This window comes from Aphis gossypii, chromosome 3 (assembly GCF_020184175.1).
Source record: "Aphis gossypii isolate Hap1 chromosome 3, ASM2018417v2, whole genome shotgun sequence".
NCBI lineage: Eukaryota > Metazoa > Arthropoda > Insecta > Hemiptera > Aphididae > Aphis > Aphis gossypii.
Window position 1 is genome coordinate 20,351,847 of NC_065532.1, and position 15,619 is coordinate 20,367,465.

At 25.1% G+C, this 15,619-nt stretch overlaps 1 protein-coding gene across 2 annotated transcripts in view; it reads left to right on the forward strand.

Moving 5' to 3' along the window:
• Window positions 1-15,619, forward strand: part of LOC114119884 (uncharacterized) — a 141,108-nt gene that overhangs the window by 19,189 nt on the left and 106,300 nt on the right. For both annotated transcript variants that reach the window (XM_027981610.2, XM_027981609.2), the window contains exon 2: window positions 4,390-4,468. In XM_027981610.2, the coding sequence (XP_027837411.1) occupies window positions 4,411-4,468 (58 nt within the window). In that variant the 5' untranslated portion in view covers window positions 4,390-4,410. The remainder of the gene's footprint in view (window positions 1-4,389; window positions 4,469-15,619) is intronic.

Sequence of the window (15,619 nt, forward strand, 5' to 3'; positions counted from 1 at the left end):
CTTACCAGACTAAAACAATTTAAATTATGTTTGTTTTGGAAAATGAAACTGTGTGTAATATGATGTTATGTATAATTTATAAATTATAGCTTACAAGTTATAACTAAGTTAAAATTTTATTGTTTTTTACTTATTATTTAGGTATTAAATGGTTAATCAATATTTAAAAGTAATAAATTGAGTAATATAAACAAATAATTGGTTTTTGTTAATAAAAAAATTATTTTTATTAAAAAAAAAAAAAAAATTGAATGTGTGTAGCTTATTCTTTTCTTACACGTTTAATCTTGCTTATAATGCTGCGATTTTAGATGGGTGGTTCGTTTATGATGTTTGTATACATGTGACTGTAAATGGGGGGTTTCCTCTTGATGGGCCGTCACTTCTGCTCACGAAAAGTACATCAACTCAACATTAGACCATTTCAAGTCTTTCACCCTTTTTTTAATGACTTAGTTTATTGTCGTGATTTCTATTTCTTATAAGAAAATGTACGTATAAAAAAAAGACTATACAATACGACAAAATTGTAAGTACTCTTCAATATTAACACTGAGTATTCCAGCGTAACACTGATGAGAGAGGGCGAGTTAGCCTCGTTCATGGTATATACTTAATACAAACAAACCGAGTGTTTTCAATTAGACTCATTTTTCTCCCTTTCTTTTTTTATCCTTCGTGATCTATTAGGTGAAGAACCGCTAACTAACTATAGCGCGTGCCAACAACAAAGGCCAATTAGACTCGATGTTCTGTTGTATTTCTTGGCCACGTGCTTTCTTTACTTTTTCAACGTAAAGCTTACATTAAAAAAAAAAGAAACTTGGTGTTAAAAAACTTTTTTTTGAAAGTATAATATAATTAGTAAATAATTTTAAAATCTCCAATTTCTTACTATTTTTTGAGTCTTAATAAAACTATAATCTATCTTTGTATTTTAAGTTTGAAGCCAATCTTACGTCCGTTAAACTAATTGTTGTTGATTAGATTAAAAAAAAAATATATATATATATATATATTAAAAATCAATTAGGTGCCAGTCCTATTATGTCTTACAGAAAAAATTATAATTCGATTTACATATAGTATAATAGCTGAACAAAAAGTTAAAATAATATGTTTCTAACATTATTTTTAAAATAATGCGAATATTTGGTTTTTATCTATTATTATATAATATATACCTTCTTGATTTTCCCCACATAAAATAATTCTGCTTTGCATTTTCGTAATAAATTACGATAGACAACTATTAATTTAACAACTGACGTAGGACCACGTTTCATATAAGTATATAGTTACTTCGTATTTGAATATATTTAAAATCAATTTTTTTTATTTAATTAAAGCTTCACTAAAGTGAAGGCATAGTTAGTAAGGCTTAAGATTCGTTTTATAGTATATAATTTACCTACACTTACGATGTTTAAGGAACAAACAAATGGCTCGAAAAAATACATTTTATTGCCTCAATAAATTTTTTATCTACAAAGTTTCATGTTATTAATTTCAATTTTTAGTTAAAATATTTCAACGTTAATTATATTATACAAGTATATTATTCCTCATTCGTGTAGATATTAGTGAAAGTAATCAGATATGATATGTAGGCATTTCGATATAAAAACCTTAATTTAATTAAATTAAATAATTAACAAAAGTTAACAAATTTGATTTATAAAAAGTTGTTCAACTAATGAAAAAATGTATTTTGAGTTAAGTCTTTAAATTGAGTTATAACTTAACTAAAATAATGCTTTAAAAGTTTTTTTTCTTTGTCTGATTTACGATTTAAATATCTGGCTTATTTTTATTTGAAAACAATTGGTGCATGATTTTTTTACTGTTTATCTATTTTCTGATGTTAAATATAATTAACTTTATTGTTAGCTTTTTATTTATCGCATAATATTAATTATCTTGTAATAATAATACAGCAAAACTTCCATAAAACGTAGTCTTACAGGTAACATTGTAACAAAACCAATTGATATTGTAATGAATTTGTTAGAGTTAACATATAATTAAAAAAAGGCCATGGTTCTTCAAAAATAATTCGTTAAACAGAAAATTTCGTTGAATATAAGTTTCCTCGGAAGTTTCACTGTAATTTAAAATTTAGTCTGCTAGGTACTAAATTATCTGCTTGTGCCTATGCACAATGTACATATTATATCTAGGGTATATCTATAGTATTACGGGTAGTAATATCTAGAATTTTAGAATTTTTCCTTATTTTTCCTAAATTTATTATGATATTTATCTTAGTTAAATAAAATGTAATGCTTATATTATAATATTGTACAGTTTTATTTTAAATAGTGTTCATTGCATTTATGCAATACAAAAATATAATTTTTCTATTTAAAAATATTTTCACTAATGTGTACTTATAACTTTTAAGGTTATTTGTTTTTTTATTATTTACAATATTATATTCTATATTATATTTTAATATTGTATACATACATTAATTTTATTTTACTTTACTATTGCCGTATTCTAATATGGTATATTATTTTTTTCTGCATGTGATTTGGACAAGTTATTTTGCTATACTTTATTGAGTTTAAATCCTCAATATTAGGTATAATTCATAAGTTAAAAAAAAAAAAAAAAAATACTAAATGTATTTTATTTTTTGTTTAGTACATTTATTACTATTTATTACTAATAGTATTATTATTGACTAAGTAGGCTACCTATACATAGTTCGAAGAAGATGTTTTTACATTTGTTTAAAACAATTTTAGGATTGTTATCCTTAATAAGTGGTAATTTCACATTTTGTTTCGTATTCAAATTATAGTTATTTATTATGAATGTACCCAATATATTTTACGTATAGAATATTAATTATTCTGACTTTTTTCTATATTTTATGCTCGATTTTATGTATTTGAGCTGAGAAGTAAATACAATTTCAAATAATTATTAACGCGTAATATTTAATTGCTTTGAAAAACATTTAAAAAAACTAAAATACTAACTATTTAATTATATTTTTAAATTTTCTCATTTCCATTATATTTCATGCCTTATTAACATTATGTTTTTATTGTGCTTATATACCTTATTCAAAATAAACGTACTATATAGTCTGTACTTGTAAGGCTCAGTTTAAATGTATAAGCTTTATATAGTTTATATACCATACTAGAACGACATCACTAATATAACTTAATTGATTATTATGATTGGGCTCTTTGAAGACGGCTGTAGTAAGAGGTTCACTGACGAGGGAGATGGGGTTCGTTAGATTAGGTGGAAATGGTAATGGCACTTGAGTAAGTGATGGCCTTAGCCTTGCGATTCTCATCAGATCAGACGTACATAGATTGTAAAAGGGTCATTGTTATTATAACCGACAGATTTCTATTTCGAAACAAACGAGATAATGTAATGTTTTGGTTTTGACAACAGCTTTAAAATACTTAAAGATTGGCTTTAAATTTATTCAGTTTGAAAAATAAAATACTAGCTATTTAATAAAAATCTAATATATAAATTAAAAGAGGAAATAGTTCAATATTATATATTTATTATTTATAATATACTTTAAGTACCTATAACAAGTAGGTATATATTATATTATATGAAACATTTGAATCGGTTTTTATTTCCCTTCCCGCTCTGAATAAACTTTAAATGAATGTTAGTTTACTCTGAAGAGCTCGTGGTATTATTTTTGTTTTAATACGTAGGTACCTATTTTATTTTTTTATGTTTGCATAGTATTTATATGTACATTAGGTCTGCATGAAATATGAAGGTAAAAAACCATCCGTAAAATGAGTCCACATAAAAATAGATTTATAAAGAGTAATACAATGCAGAGGGATGTAATGTATTTTCGGGTTAAATGAAACGCTGTTGGCTAAATCTGATGGAAAACATAATGCCCGAGGACGCGCAGGGGAGGTTTGTAACAGGTGAAATGAAAAATACTGAAAATATACTTTACTGCGGTGTAGCCATAGGCTACAAATGTTTTGATACTAATGATTACATTCTTCGAAGTTTTAATAATTTTGCTACTATTGCTACTTATTTTGGTTGTTATATTTAATAATTTATAATTTTCTTATAACATATAGAAGCATTAAAGTTACACTATATTATGTGTGTTTATTATATAAGTGCTTATATAATTTAGTTTGATTGTATAATATTGATTTTATATCTGAATCTGATAATTTAATAAACTATTTGATAAAATAATTTATTGAAGATATTTTTATACTATTAGGTGGTATATAAAATATAAATATACCTACTTTAAAGTATGGAATAGGCACTTAATTATTTTTTGATAAAATAAGAAATATTTAGTTATTTCCTTGAAACTTAAATTTGACTAGTAATAATGTTGTACATTTTTTTTTATAGTGTGCAGATAATTGAATCACAATGGTCGTGTTACCGGTGTTTGGGCTACTCATAACTGTTGCAGTCCAGAGGATATACGGTGAGTCATAATATAATGTTCATTAATTCCCAAGCAATTTGTATAAAATATTATATTGTTATGTGTGATGGTAGTCTGTTTTGATGCAACAGTTTTATTGTTAAATTGGTCAATTCTTGATCGTTATTTATGGAGAAAAAACTATTAGTTGTTAGTTTTTATTAACGTATTGACGATGATGAAATAACCCTTAGAAAATATACTTTAAAATTTGTATACTCGTATATATTGATGTGTTCTCCGATCGTGCAATAAACTAGTGATTTACTACGAGGCCCTAAAGAAATCTGATCATAAATTAAGGTATTAAAAAAAATGTCCATCTTTACTCAGGCATTTTGTTCGTTTTATTGGCCTTCTTAGTCCTTATTAAAGTGAATATTGAAATACATGATTATAGTGAAAAATGAACAAATAACTTTGATAAAATATAAAGAAAGGATAAATATACACGATACAGTTATACTTTATAGTTTATACTACTTATGGTATCGGTAACAATAATTTTTTTTCAAGAACTTTTTACTTATTTAAATACAGTGTTTATTTATAACTGTATATAATATACAATATTAGATACCAAATCAATGTATAACTTCTGATTAGGTACTTTCAATATTCTATGTTTATTATAGTAATAATAATACATGGACCTAAATTTATATTATATTTATGTATGCTACAAATATTAATTGTTTTTAAAATATAATATTAGATAGTAGGTACATAATATTATGTACTTTAAGCGTTGATAAAACTTAGATAAATGATTTTGATAGTAATAATGCATTCAGTAATATATCTACCTATTAATATACCTAGCTACTTAGGTAATATTTTTTTTCTGATTTTATACTTATTTGTTGTACATGTCACACGATTAGTACTTATTATTTATAAATAGTATTCAATGTACATATTTTAATATCTTAAAAATCTAAAAGTATAACAATGATACTTAACATAGGTAGTTTCTATGAATATAAATATAATATTTATGGATATTTTCATAATATTTTATATTTTTATGCATAACATCCATGATTTATTCTTCAGTATTAAAATTATATCAGATAGTTATATTTATAAATCACCTTTATATACTCTCTTAGATCTAATTTAAATGTTCCACTGTCAGAAATTAAAACATTTTTTATTTTTTGTTTTATATATATTTAATTTTTTTGTGACTGGTAAAATGTGTCGAGGATTATGCAAATTCCTTTCGATTTCATTTTCCTCTTGTAGTGACCGTGGAGAAGGTAGTGAAAATTTCATTACTGACGGGTTGTCCCTATGTGTATATAGGGGTGAAAAAAGTGAGCCTTTGGTGAAGACGATTTCTAGAGTTATGACGACGGTTGACGAGAAGTGAAACAAACCTCATTTATCAAAATGTCTGAATGAGTCTTTTTAAGTAAAAAAATACCGTTTTTCTCTTGCAATCTTTATTAGACGTTTAAATTCACAGACAGAACTCGAATATTATAATGTATACGTATAACATATTTATTTTTATATTTTTAATGAAAAAATATTATTGATCTACTGATATAGTAGTCGCTAAAGCTTGTGAAAAACACGATCATCAGCCACGCGATTTCCTTGCACGTTGTGTAATATTGTAAGCGCTAGTGTTGGGCCAGTTATATGTTGCCAAAGTGCCAAAAGTCACGAACGTCCATTTTTTTTTTTTTTTTAATGTTGTTAAGTGTCGTTACTAATTGCCCGACTAACCCATAAAGGCTTACTTTTTTTTTTTATACAAATTTTGTTCGCGTTACGTTTGCACATGCAAACGTTTTTGTTTTTGAAAGTTTTATATAGATCCCGTTATCCATATCGATCATTTACTGTCCAGTTATTCACTCTTTTTCTCTGTACACTTGATCCTATACTCAGAAATTGGACGATAAGCGTTAATATGTGTTATAAGTTATAACCTATTTTTTTTTTACATTGGTTGTACGGAACGCGTGTTACGATTTCTATAGTACAGTTAGTGTATACATAGGTATATATCTATATTCTATTTACATACTTTATTTTTTTACTTACATTAAATTTTTTCTTAAATAATTTATTTGGAACAAGTCCAAACCGATTATTAACTCAAAATAATCAAAAAAAAAGTAAAAAAACAATTAATATGGTACGTTCAGTATCACATTTGTCTTTGAAGAATTTAATTTATATTAATATTTAAAATTAATTGTACCTATAAAATATTATGTAAGTTGTACTTGCTTGTAATAATAAATTGTAATTTTTTTATGAAGTAACTTTATCGGAGTAGCTATTGTGTTTTATTTTATTTGTGTATTTTTTTATATTTGGTTCTCTCAATAATTAATCAAACAAGTATTAAATATATTTTATGGTATTAGATGAAAATTATGCAATACATTGAAATTTTTTATCTTATTCAATTTTTTTATATTTATTTTTCGATGGTACATAATGTATGTAATATACATAGGTAATTGTTTAAAGACACATCTTACTGAAACATTATGAATGTAATATGTATCTACGTCATAACAATCGTTATTGACATCGTCTCGGTTATCGTGTATGTGTAATTAAATTGTATTGGCTGTCTTCCATGTTAGTTTTTTCTAGTCTTACTATTTCCCAGCTGTATTTTATAGTTAGGGTTTGATTTTTAAATTACTTAATTATTGCGAAGTATAATTTCTTACAGAACAATATTTTATTCACATGTTGGAAGTTAAACTAACTTATTGCGGATCTTTGAAAACTACGGTATCTGTCGTACATATACTTTTTTTATGCAGTTATTTAGAAGATAAGTGTAGGACGTAGGTACATTGTTATACATTACCTAACATTTATTAACTGTTTTGTAAAACTATATAAATAAAATATACGTTAACTTTCATATGTATATATATATATTCTAAAGCCGTTAGGTATCTTGTCGTTTGAAATGAAATGCAAACACAATCGTCCACGGAGACGACGATTTGGTGGTGCCGTCTCTCTTTTATCCTTTTTCTCTCGGTCCCTCTCACTGTGTCTCTCTTCCATCTCTTTCACACACACACACTTTCTCCCACTTTTACTCTCTCTCTCTTCCTCTTTCAATCGGACGATCGTCCCCGGAACCTAATTAAACTGCGTTTGCCTTCAGGGGCCTTGGCGAAGAACCAGTGAGCGTTCACTCGCCAAATTAAACGTACAACTGCCTCCGGGTACTTTTACACCGCAAACTCCAACACACAACACACACTACATTATATTTTAATAATGTTTGGATTTGACTGGTTTGCATGGGTGTATGTGTATATAATGTATATATAATATATAATATTGTATTGTTTGAATTATGAAACGTATTTTGGAACAAAAAGTCGTTCGCCGAGCTACTGTCCACTGTATGTATAGTAGTGTTTATTAATCCCCAAAAATCACCCTACTGTATTATTACATAAAGCTGCAGCGATGCACCGGCACCGATCTTTCTCTTTTGTGGTATACGGTTGAGCGGACGGTGCGTGGAGTAGACTAAAAATTAATTTTCATACAAAGGGTCAGACTGCCGCCGTTACGAGCGTAAAAACGTGCGTATAATGTGCGTGTGTGTAAATGTATTTTTGTGTGATCCGAGTGGCCTTATGTTTTTTTGTCATTTTGCTCCGGAAAAGATCAATAATATTTTACAGGAAACATTTATAAACTTAAATAAGTAATAGTAATTCTTATTATGTCCATATATATTATGTACGAGTATATATGTATAGATTCATATACAGCTATGTATAATAATGTAGGCATAAAAGCATCATTTATGCTGCTTTTTTATAGTAAAGATATATTTATCAACTGTTATCATTTGTGCTTAAACCAAAGACTATAGCTGCTGTTGATTTAATAATCCATACAAAGTTTTATTTTCGATGGATGAAATATGTTTTTTTTCTGTGATTTGTATATTACAAATTATGTTAACCATATGATAACTATATATTTAGAACAATTACCTATAAAAACTAATTATTTTGCATAGATATTTAATCAATTTCGCTCAAAATCATTCTTTAAGTAGATATAATATGTTTTATTACATTTAAATTAGTTTGACTTAGTTTACTTAAAAACACATTATACTGAAATATGTATTTACTCATTAATAGTTATTCAATATTATTTTTATTAGTTGGCTCGCAATAATAGTTGGCGTACCTACTATACCTACTGAACAATATTAGTTTGATTAAAAAAATAATGTGCTCTTATAATACTGTATAGCTACTATATGTATTTACATCTATTATAATATGGTGATAAAGATAATTTTATTTATGTATAATATTATATGTACATATAAGCGTATAAAAAAAATAATTATTACGATTATTATTATAATATTGTTACTACAGTATGATCTAAATTCTTAAAATAATTTAATTATTGACCACCTGATATTAAAAATAACGAAATATCGACAAATGTTTCTACAAAAAAAATGTTTGCTTTTTACACAATTGCATTTTATTATTTATCTTTTCTATGCACTTTAATGTAGTTATATAACTTACGTTCCATTAAATAAAATGACTTAATTTTTTTATTAAACTAAATTTTATTAAACCCAAATAAATTAGTGGTGTACTTTTATATTGTTTTTAATTAAAAATCCTATTAAATACAGAATTAAGTTATTTAAAATGTTTTTAATGAATTTGTATTTTCAAATCCAAAACATATTCTTACATTTACGAAGTTAATCGTTTGTATAAGCACTTAATGTTATGTACAACTTTTATTTTTATTGTACTTATGATATTACTTGTTTAATTGCTTGATTACAAATTTAATTAAAAAATAATATTGATAAAAATTTGAAGCCACGTTTTGTATTACACCTGGCATTCGCTTTTTTTAATTGTTTTCTAAATTTTAAGTACAATTTAAGACAGTACATGCATATATCTAATAATAGTTTAGTAAAATTATATTTGTAAACTATGCTTTTATACCTACGTTATATTTTAATGGTTGAAAAATATTTAAAACTACAAATAAATGTTTTACTCTATACCATTGTTAACTATTTACATTTTACGAGTGCTTTTATTTAAATTGTTCCTTTCGAAGGACTTCCAAGTAAACAATTCCGAAATTCCAGCTAATAAAGTTTAAACGCAAATTCGTCTAAAGAACGAGAAAGAAGGGAATGAAAAAGTGAGAGAGGGTACTTGCTTTAAAAACGTATTACAATTATGTTAATGTGGAATTAGAGAGAGAAAAAGTCTTGGTCGTAACAAATTACAGTTTCTTTAAAATGAGTATAGCCCTTCTGGCTTGCGGAGAAGGGTGTACAATAAATTATTAAAATTATTTAAAAAAAAAAAAAAACAAATATTAATAATAGGTACATATAATACATAAATATTAAAATGTATATTTTAACATAGGCATACTTACGTATTATTTTATTTTTACTATTTTTTTATGTACCCCTATGATATAACAACAGTTTATAGAAGTTCACGGAACTATAAAAGTGACGAGAAACGATTTATTTATATTTACTTATTTTTAAACCTTTGAATGGTGTAGTTATGTGTACGTTTGTAATGTAAATGGTATATTAATTCATTTACGCGTGTTCCATTTAAATTAAATTAACAAAACCTTTGAGGCATTATACTTGAAAAAAAAATAAAATCGGTGACATAATCAACAATCCTATTAATCTAACCACACTAAGTGTTTTAACAAATGCAGATAATCTTTCAATGACCTGTTGAAAGTTCAAATTTCAGTACAACCGGCGTGAATTCATGTCGAATAATGCAGATAATAATATTAAATATTATATTTATATTTTAATCTCATCATCATTTTATTTTATTAAATTGAAATAACTTTTTAATTTAATTTAAATTTAATCTATTTTTATCAAATTTGATAATTATTTATCGAAACTTATTTTATATGTAGGTATAATACTTTAATAAATCAAATAAAATATCCATGTAATAAATTGTATTATTTTGATATCTTGTAATATTTTTATAAGGTATACTATTAGTAATAAACTTCGTTACAGTAATAAAATTTCCTCGTACTACGTTTAGATTAACCTATTCTTATAATATGATACTCATAACATCAAACTAATTAAATTAAAAAATGTTGTCTATGTTTTAAAATAAACTGTACCTATATTTTCTCTGAAACAAATTATAATATATTTTCTATATTTACATTAAGATGTTTCTATTTTATAAATATATATATAGTAATAGCGGTAATAAATTTTTTCCTTTACTGTTTGACTATGTATTAATTTACAAAAGATCATTGAAAATATTATTATATGTAAGTATGTACACAATTATAACAAACATTGGCCAAACAGCGAAAATGTTTTACTTATGAGGGTATCTAGAAACTCGTTATGCAAACTACACAATCATGATGTAGTGATGCAGGGGTGAGAACCACAATAATGCAATTGTATTTAAAGTTATGTAAGAATGAGTAGAGTATTATAGCAAAAGGTACCTACATCCATAAACCACACCAGGGGATATCTCTATATATGCGTACAGAGGTGATAAATATGTATGAACCATTATACTATTGTTTGGTAGTCGATTATTATAAACAAATGTTTATGGGCAAAATCGTATACGATATCTTTTTTTTCATGGCAAAAATATAGAAGTAGTTAATTTAACACCTATCTCGTTTAAGTTGTGTAGCATGCAAAAATATTAGTCTTAAATTGGTATTGTAAACGTTTTTTATGCATATATATTATATAAATATACTTCTTGTTAATTCCCTCGGTACCAACCCTTTCGGATTCGTACGGTCTCTGTTTTTCTTTTTAAAGTGAAATTTATTTCTTGCAACGTTTCGGAAAGAAAAAGATGAGTTTCCTTTACTTTCTTCGCATTGGTCTCCTTAAAATAGAACTTATTCAGCACCATTCGCGGGACGTTGATTTATTCGCCTTCTTCTCAAATATATAATACAATCGAACTTAGTGATAGAGTGAGGTGTATCTTTTTTCTCTCTGCCCTTGTGAGTTATTCTTTTCCCTCTTTTTACCATTCCAAACCTTTTCGAGTAATTTGTCCAATTTTTTTCCCCTGACGCTGCCGGCGCATATCATTAATCTATCTTTTGAATCGACCACAAAAAGAGGAATCATTAGCTAAGGCTAAATGAGAAAAAAACTGAGCACTTAATTATTCGGCAATTTTTAACGACTAATGCTTTTTATTTCAACTTAATTTTGTACATGACTAGTGAAAAATAACGTATTTATTTATATTGAACGGTCCATTTTTCGCTTTTATTTGAATTTCAAAGGGTATATTAACACTTAACTGTGTATTAGCTACATAAATACGTTAGTTTAATTAATGTTTCTTCTGAAATTTTAAAACAAACAATTTTTATTTAAAAACTTTGACAGTATTTTTGAACTTCAAAGTAAAAGTAATGTCATTTATACTTTTTACTTCCATTGTCTGTATTTTTTCAGTTTATTTTGTTCAAATTATTATCTATAGTTTTGTCATGAGTCTTTCAATATGTGGTTTTGAAATATGATTATAACCGTGGAAAAAGTCAAAAAGTTTCATAGCTACAAAAACAAAACTCTTGTAATACAAATGTGAATTAATAATTAATAGGTTTAATAAATATTTTTAAGCCTGCAATTAAAAATTACTTATTAAATCATAAATTGTACAGTTAATAAATAATCTAAATCCTGACTGATTCATTTAATGTACGTTGAATGGTATATTTAAAAAGTGTATAACATTATATACTATGTTTTAACACCCTTAGGGCCTTTAAACTTAATTCTAAACCGGATTAGAGTAAGTATAAGGTTAAACGCCTAAGACTTCTTGCTAAATTTGTAGTCTTGTTTGTATAGGTACTATTCTCGAAGTTCTGTTTTGGAAACATTGTTTTGACCAGGTTAACATCAAAATAATTAAAAAAATGTTGCTTTATTTTTATAATCAATTTAATAAAATTATTTAATTCCAACTATAAACTATGGTTTATTTCTATTAACCCCATAATATTTATTCCTTCATAAGTATTTATACTCTAGTAAAAAGTATAATACATTTTTTTTTAGATCTTGAATAGAGCTATGTATGAGTTGGTTTTATTATACGGGTATTTTTTTTTTAAGACACTATACTAGAAAAATGTAATTCTCTAAGTTTAAGGAAGGATTCTACTATCAAATTAGATCTAGTCTGTACTCTAGAATAGACAAAACCAAAAGGGACTTTTCAAATTTTCAGAATGATCTTAAAAACCAAAAATAATTGCAAAAATGAGCATTATTATAAAAAACTAATTTTCAATAAGATCATTTGATTTTTTCTTTGACTAAGTACTAGAACTTAAAATTTCCATTAAATATTTATTCTAGTATTATTTAAGCCATAATCAATTTTTAAAAATATTTATGCTATTTATTAATTTAGACATTATAAATGTTTGACTATTTTTAATTTTATTTTTCGACGTAGGTATATTACTTACGATAAAATTTCTTTTTGCGAATAAAAAAGCTTGTAAAATTAAAGGAAAGTTCCTCAGAAATTGTTCTTAAAATAATAAAAATAAAATAAAAAATACTGAAATATTTTTTTAATAAAAACTTTGAGTTCAAAATTTTACATAAATACTTAGGTACTATATGCTGCAGTAGAATTCCTTTTTTTTTTGTAGCTACTATAGACTAATCGTTTTTAATTTAAGTACGAAACACTTATCAACTATACAATTTAATATGTAGACTGTAGAGCATCTAAATATTTCACAACTTTCTTGTTTGTTATACCTATTACTTTAATTTATGAATATTTTAAATATAACTAATTTCAATCATAAGAAATTCTATAATTTTGTTTTTCATAGTATAAATACTTTTATAAATATAACGTTCGTAAACATTAAAATATTAAACAAATTTAAAATATATACAAAAACTGGTAAAGACATTTTATGTGAAAACACGAGTTTGCACTTTCATTAATTTTGTTCTTCGCACCAGTAAAAGTTTTCAAAGATTGTTAATCTGTTGCCACGGCTACAAGGGGACTTACCATAGGTAGTAATCTAATTTTAACACTGTTCTATATTATTTAGTATTATTAGGGAGTTTTTTTTTTAATTGAATAATATGACTATATAAATTTACTAAATAAATAGTTAAAAACGTTACACCTATAGTTGAATGATTTGTTTTTATAATTGGGTTTTCATGTTATTTTGTTATTTTATTTAGTCTATACTCTATATCAATTCATACAATGTATGTTATGATTGTTTATATGTCTTACAGTTATTCGATATTCGTATTTTATCTTCAAAATTAATTGCGCAAATCAACATAATTTTGTAATTTTATTATTTTTATTTCAATAGGTTCCTAATAACTAAAACATTTTTTTTTTTTTTTAGTTTTACATTTTTAATAGATATTGATTTTTAAAATATGTTTCCTTACAAATAGTAATTATATATTTTAATTATTAGGTAATTATTATTATTTTATTTCCATTTTGGTTTTTTTTTTTTATGATAATTGAACTTTTTCCCACAGAAGTCGAAAACTAATAATTTTAATGTTACTATAAACAGCTTGTATCGAATTTTCCACATGCGAAGTATATCTGATTACTTATAACATATTTTCAAGCGATGTCGAGATTTTAAAGTAGTATAGATTATTTTTTGTAGGTTATTAATTTTGTTATATTATTTATACAAAGTTACAAATTTAAAAGTGGAAATTGAATTATATTTATTACTAATTTATAAATGTAAGATATTATACAAATTAAATAATAACATTATATTATAGAATTTAAATTTGGGGATAACTGTGTATACATATGTATATATATATCAGTTGTCTGTGATATTTTTAATTAATTATTACAATAAAAAAACAATACTTTAATTCTTAATAGACTAAGAATCCGCAACTGCAAAATAGTACATAGTTTCTAGATGTCATTAAAGGTTGATACACTTTTATGTAAAACCTACGAATCGGCGGAGTAACACTAATGGGTGATATCAGGAATAATAATTATTACCTATTGTAAATTATTGTGTATTAATTAGTTAGGTGTAGGTATAGGTACGTAATAATAAATCATAGGAATAATTATGAATATTGTTTTGTTTAAATCTGAAAATCAAAAAAATTCCTAAGTAATAAGTACCTAGTGAATAAAATAAAAAAATACAAATGTTAGTCTATTATATTCTACGATTGTTAAAAAATGAAATATCGTTACCTTGAATTTAAAAATTTAAAAACTGAATTATATTGATAGTCGTATAATGTGTTTTGTGTACCTATATAGATATTCAATTTCAGTATGCATCATAAACCGTAGATTATTTTTTTTTGAATCAACTCTGCAGCAGAATTATAGAGATTAACCAAAAGTTTGACTGTAACAGCATATATATCATAATCCTATATGATCCTTCTATTCTATACCCTTTGGCCTTTAGTATATCATATCCATTTAATAATATTATTAATAGGTTAAAATTAACTTCTAAACATTTTCTTTTTTTACTTTAATAAACTATTTGTAGTACCTAATAAGTTGTCATCAACATTATTTTTTAGTAGGTACATCCAAATATCTACTCATTCATTGTTATGTATGACCTATACTCTATAGTAATCACAAAAACTGTCGGCACATAAACATTTTAGATAAAATGTGGAAATAAATTATTAGGTACCTACCCTCATTTTTCATTGAAACATTTCCTAGTAAACACACAATTTTTGTGTTACACAGTATGAGCATGACATAATAATTATGAACAATACTTGTGTTACTTTTCAAAAGATCTGTTGTTTTGTTTATGTAAATTACCCACTATTTGTTTTTCTTTTATTATTCAAATTTTTGTATTGCGCAGTGAACTCTACGGTCTCTGCATCAATATAATCAAAATACATTTTGAGTATAATAATAATATTATACACGCATATTATTATATTATGTAACATACTAACCGTTGTTCAATCGTCTATCTATGATGTAAATAATAATGCAATTAGTGGAATAAAAAGATATCAATAACACAATTATTGATATG